Consider the following 6,183-nt stretch of genomic DNA (forward strand, 5'->3'; position numbering starts at 1 on the left):
ATATGTGTAAGCACACTGAGAGCCACTTTACCAAGACAAATTTCTTGTTTGTGCAAACTTACTTGGCCAATAAAACCTGATTCTGATTCTGATAAAACCTGATTCTGATAAGGGCGATTGGGGCGACGCACTGCCTACAGGAAAAGGAGATATTTGTTTTCTGTCGGATTCTACCACTAGACCGTCTGATCTGCCTCTGAATGTCATTGTCCAATCAGGTAACAGTCAGGCAACAGTCAGGCAAAAGTTGTGCTTCAAATGGCCCCGCCCCTTCTGGGCGATTTGGGGCAATATGGAAATCGCCCCAGACCTCTCCCATTGACTCCCGTGTTAAATCCATTTTATTCACAAAACAGGGCTCTCAATGCATTCTCTATGGCTTCCGGGAGGGCTCGCCCCTCCATGCTTTCGTCATACATAATAGGACGTTTAATAATGGCGGTAAAAGCGTATAAGACCGTCATACAGCTTCAACCAAGGCATATTCTGTCGAGATGGCTAGTGCTCAGTGCAACAACTCAATTCTTTCTTTAAAAAAACTCCTTTCGGTCGGCGTACTAATGACGAAAAATTGGCAACAATACAATTAGGACCTCCTAGACCAAATGTATCCATTCAACAGCTTTCTACAAAGCGGGGAAAACCCTACATCCAAGAATTGGAAAGAAAGAAATTCGTGGCTAGCAGGTTGTGAAGTGGCTAACGTGGTCTGTGTGTCTATATACCACTGTCACTTTTCATAGGTTTCACAGTGTGAATGTTCGCTTCTTGCACTAACACTGAGTTATTTTCTATGTGATGACTTATTTTGCTTTTGTAAGCCAATACTTTCAAGATCAGTCAATAAATATTGTTGGTTTTGATTTATATATTGTCCCCTTCTTTATGTTGTTACTAGACTTATCATGTGTCCTGTTAAGCTATGTTACATCATACAACATTTGAGACATGTGAATAATGAAAAAGTGGGATCATTTTATTGTGAAGCCACATCATTTTTGCTTATGAAGGCTCCTGGATGCAACTTTCTTCCATAGCTTTCCACCTGTAACTAGCTACTGTTATGTAGCTAGAGGGTAAATCTTTCTGTTGTGTGCTGCTATCTAAAAAAGGACAAAAAGGTATTGCTGTATGAGTTAATCAGCTAACAACAAATTGATACAATTGTCTTGCTTAATGTACCTACTGAATGGGTTGCCTTAATCATTTTCAAAAAATTGCCCCCCTGAGAATTTTTTATATACACTGGTGTAAAGTACAGTGATGTGTACTACATACACTGGTGTAAACTCCAATTTGAAGTAACTCACTAACAACAAATACAAAATGAATTCAATGAAATTTGCCACAGAACCTAATTTGACCTAAAAACATAGCATCAAATATATTTTATTATTCATAACTGTAAATATATTGTGTGTATTCATAACTGTAAATATAAGGTGTTTCTCTAATGAGGTGTTTCACAAACAAACGAAACGCGATTCACAAATGTATTTCATGATTCACAAATAAATGTAACGTGATTCACAAATGTATTTTGTGATTCACAAATAAATGACCCCATGACATTTGTTTGCAACCTGACGAACACGAGTTACAAAAGTCCCTGCATTTGTGTGTGGATTTTTGGATCTTTCGTAACGCGCTTAGAAAAATGCATTTTCTTCTAAAAGATATTTTCTGCAGCCTATCAGATCTCCTCTAATTTTAGCCAATCACATTATCGTGTCTATGTGGAATACAACCACCCGCCATAGAGAGCAAACCTATGCAGCAAGCGTAATTCTATCCATGTTAGTAAGGCCAAGGTTAGGTTAGACATTGACTAGCTAGCTTGCTAAACGTTAGCCTAGGAAACACTTAAAATGACTAAACATGGATCCTCCCATTCTCAAGAATATTCAACCACGTATGATAATCGGTTTAATAAGATTAATAAGATATATTTCACTAACATTTGGTGGGCAGCTACCAGATGCCATTGCTCGTCATCTCAAGCCGGAGACAATGTCCGTTACTATGGCGGGTGGTTGTAGTCCACATAGACATGATAATGTGATTGGCTAAAATTGGAAGAGATCTGATAGGCTGTAGAGAATATCTTTTAGAAAAAATGCATTTGTGAATCTAAGCAGGAAAGTTCCAAAAATCCACACACACAAATGAAGGGATTTGTAACTCGTGTTCGTCAGGTTGCAAACAAATGTCATGGGGTCATTTATTTGTGAATCACAAAATACATTTGTGAATCACGTTACATTTATTTGTGAATCATGAAATACATTTGTGAATCGCGTTTCGTTTGTTTGTGAAACACCTCATTAGAGAAACACCTTAATACAGTAACACCTTATTACAGTAACACATTATTAGAGTAACACCTTAATACAGTAACACCTTATTACAGTAACACCTCATCAGAGTAACACCTCCGCCTTGAGAGACTTCACACATGGTTTGTTTAAAGTAAAGTTCAGTCTTTCTAATTGTTCACTGAACATTATCTGAACAAGCCCCATCCCTAACCCTCACTTTAACCATAAATTATAGTTTACAGATAGTTTGTTTAGACAGTCTATAGGGGATCATCCAAATAAAGTGTCACAGACACATAGTACTATATGTATGCGAATAATACACAATATATAATATATATATCTACACATCATCATCACGCACACACGCACGCACGCACGCACGCATACTATTTTGACACACAAGACACACACACGCACACACACACACACACACACACACACACACACACACACACACACACACACACACACACTGCCTAATAACAGGCTACTTTGTTTTGCTGTGTTCTGTTCAGCCAGAAGCAATGAGTGTCTCTCAATCATCCACGCCAGCCTCAAGAAACCAGTGGAGAGACTCAAGCCTCTGTTGATGTCTGACTCGCACCTGTTTGTTGACATCAGTACATGCTCCAAATTTGGGATTCAGACAAGCTTGCCTCCAACACCCCAGAGAGTGCTTGTCATGCTCTCCCTTCAGGGCTCAACACTGAATGTCATGTTGTTGCCAAGGAATGCTATCCTCCGTGAGGTAAGATTTTGAGTAGCATGTTGCTGCCACAGGGGGCCGCTGTTGGGGGGTATTATTGTAGTTTATTTCCAAACTGGCAGATCTTAGTACAAGACATCTACAATAAAACAAATGACTTGACCGCTGGCAGCTTTAGTTTTGTGTAATACTGATATCAACCAACTGTTTTATCTATTTTTTCAGTGAGTTAAAATATTTTATTTCATGAAGTAGCTCAGAAAGGTAATCAAAATTCTGATTAAACTGTTATCCAGGTGAGAGAATGGAGACAGAGGATGATGGCACCTAAGAAAGAGATCTTCATAGAAACAGGATTTTACTGCAATCTTACCCCAGGTGAACGGTACACTCTGTCCTGTGAAGGCGCTGCAGCTGGTGGAATTGACCCTCAGGTGAGATGGTGCACGAGTGCGAGACCTGACATGACAGGGGGGGGGGGGGGGGTGTTGACTTCGAAAGTGACATTTGTTTACTCTTTATTAGGAAGCGAAGTTCTCCCTGCAGTACGACAGCTACCAGCCAACATTTAGAGTGAGTTTAGCCAACAGAAGGGAGGTTCAGCTTGGTCTAAGAGAAACCGCAGCAGATCAACAAGTCTGGGACTGTCATGTCAAACTTCCAGGTACTCAGCAGTATCTACAACAATAGTGTGTGTAGTTGAAGGACTAGTGTTGTACTCTGTGTGTGTGTCTGTGTGTGTAAGAGAGAGAGAGAGAGTTTGTGTATGGGTGTTTGTGTGTGTGTGTGTGTGTGTTTGTGTGTGTGTGTGTGTGTGTGTGTGTGTGTGTGTGTCTGTATGTGTGTACTCAACAGTATCTTCATCAATGGTGTCTAACCATCATACATGTACAGACATCATTTTCATTTCATTTTTATTTTTAATTTCATCCTGAGTTGCATATATGTCCTTCAGCACCATATGTTATTCCTTTTGCATTTCAGACACAGAACTCCTTGAGGGGGATGAGGTAATGTGACATGAAATGAAAGAAGATTATTTATGTTATACATTATTTATTTAACTGGAAAAAAAGAAAGTATTATATTAAACATTATTTATTTAACTGGAAAAAGAGAAAGTATTTATACCATACATTATTTATTTAACTGGAAAAAAGTTTTTATGTTATACATTATTTGCTTATTTGAGTACAACTTCAACAGTGTGTGTTTGTGTGTCACCCAGCTCAGTGAGTACAACTTCAGTAGTGGCTATCGAGTTGACTGTTTGATCATCAACAATGTCAGGTTTCCCAATAATGAGCGACAAGGATCCGATGTTGATGCAGGTAGGATGTGTGTGTGTGTGTTTGTGTGTGTGTGTGTGTGTGTGTGTGTGTGTGTGTGTGTGTGTGCGCGTGTGTGCGCGTGTGTGTGTGTGTGTGTGTGTGTGGCTTACAGAACTCTACATTTACTTCATCACAAGAATAATTGAAATTAATCTTTGCCTGTTTTCATACTCCCAGCTGAACTGCGTAATGTGTTCAACTGGCTTGGCTTCAGAGTGACTATTATGGAAGACCTGGGGGCGGCCGAGATGAGGCAACGACTTGGCTTGATAAGTCAGTCAGTGCGGGGGCACTGCTTCGTGTGCTGTGTACTCAGCCATGGCAACGAGAAAGGAGTTTTTGGGATTGATCGTGAAATCATTACAGTCAAGGAAATAAACTCTCTGTTTTCTCCGCAAAACTGTCCTGCTTTGGTCAACAAGCCCAAAGTGTTCTTCTTCCAGGCGTGCCGAGGAGGCCAGAGAGACCATGTGCTTCAGGTACCCGCAGCGAGAGCAGAGGTGCAGGTGGACGCTGGAGAAATTGATGTCCCTGAGAGAGTGATCATCTCAACACCGGCTCACTCCGACATCCTTAACTGCCTGTCCACAGTCGAAGACTACGTCTCAATCAGATGCAGGAAAACAGGCTCTTGGTTCATCCAGTCTGTTTGTAGACAGCTGAAAGATGGCTTCTGCAGGTGAGATTCAAAAACACACTCACACACGCACGCACGCAGCACGCACACACACATACACACACACGCACACACTCACACTCACTCACTCACACACACACACACACACACACACACACTCACACTCACACTCACACACACACACACACACACCAGGTGAGAGCCATGAAGGACTATTATCTACATTATCTCGGGTGTATAAAGGCTTACATCTTGGGTTGTGTGTATAAAACCTTCACAGAGTTGGTATTTAGTTTAGTTTTAGTAGATGTTGGCATTAACAGCTATTGAAATCTTTAAAATAATTAAATAATAATATAATAATTAATGATAATTCAATAATTAAATATACATGCTGCTAAAGTACCATTGATTAAACTAATCAGTGTTCTTCATTCCATCTCTAGGAATGATGATATTCTGACCGTTCTCACTCGAGTGAATGCTGAAGTCAGCGGGTTAGAGGCCCGGATTGGCCGAAACACTGTGAAGCAGAGCCCTGAGGAGAGGCACACTATGAGGAAGAAGCTTTACTTCCGGGTGCCCAAAAAAGAATAGCAAAATATGGCATTTATCTTTCTGCTTCCATCCGAGATGCACACACCCTTTCCCTATTCAAATCAAATTAAAACAACATACCTTTTCAGGACATAACCTTTTTAGGGTGCGTGCCAGAACAAATGTGACAATGGCATAGGTAAAAGAGTCTTATGCTTAGCCAGGTAGCGATTAGAAATTATATTTAGTTGAAATACAATTAAAATAGCAAGGTCGGGACAAAACCTAGTGAGACTTCCTCTCTTGTTGTCCCTCCCTACACTGTTCCATCTCTAAGCATGAACAATAATCTTTTTTCCATCCCACTATGACTAAAGGGGTTTCAGTCCTGTCCCTTCAGCTGTTCTTTCATCTGCATGCAGATCTGATGATCTTGTTGATTTACATTTACATTTAGTCATTTAGCAGACGCTTTTGTCCAAAGCGACGTACAAGGGAGAGAACAGTCAAGCTAAGAGCAATAAAAAGCATGGTGTAACAATAAATACTACTTTACATGAGAATTAGAAAACAACGACCTAGAAAAAAGGAAAAAGAAGTGCAGGAATGTAACTGCTGAAGTGCAAGTTAAGCGCTAGTCAGGTGCCAGTT

At 40.3% G+C, this 6,183-nt stretch overlaps 1 protein-coding gene and 1 long non-coding RNA gene across 2 annotated transcripts; both read left to right on the forward strand.

Moving 5' to 3' along the window:
• The first annotated feature begins 3,397 nt into the window (after positions 1-3,397).
• LOC122132499 lies at positions 3,398-4,354 on the forward strand. Its single transcript, XR_006152209.1, has 4 exons — positions 3,398-3,461; positions 3,553-3,691; positions 4,012-4,037; positions 4,256-4,354. It is a non-coding gene; the product is annotated as an uncharacterized LOC122132499 (long non-coding RNA).
• On the forward strand, positions 4,353-5,592 carry LOC122132498 (caspase-8-like). The gene is made up of 3 exons (XM_042707186.1): positions 4,353-4,365; positions 4,536-5,037; positions 5,442-5,592. Exons 1-3 carry the CDS (start codon positions 4,353-4,355, stop codon positions 5,590-5,592), a joined length of 666 nt encoding a protein of 221 aa, XP_042563120.1.
• Positions 5,593-6,183: the final 591 nt, after the last annotated feature.

Source organism: Clupea harengus, unplaced genomic scaffold (genome assembly GCF_900700415.2).
Source record: "Clupea harengus unplaced genomic scaffold, Ch_v2.0.2, whole genome shotgun sequence".
Lineage (NCBI taxonomy): Eukaryota > Metazoa > Chordata > Actinopteri > Clupeiformes > Clupeidae > Clupea > Clupea harengus.

Excerpts from the sequence above, each read along its gene's own strand:
- LOC122132498 (XM_042707186.1), top strand. Across the intron at positions 5,038-5,441 it reads CTGAAAGATGGCTTCTGCAG|GAATGATGATATTCTGACCG; the intron begins GTGAGATTCAAA and ends TTCCATCTCTAG.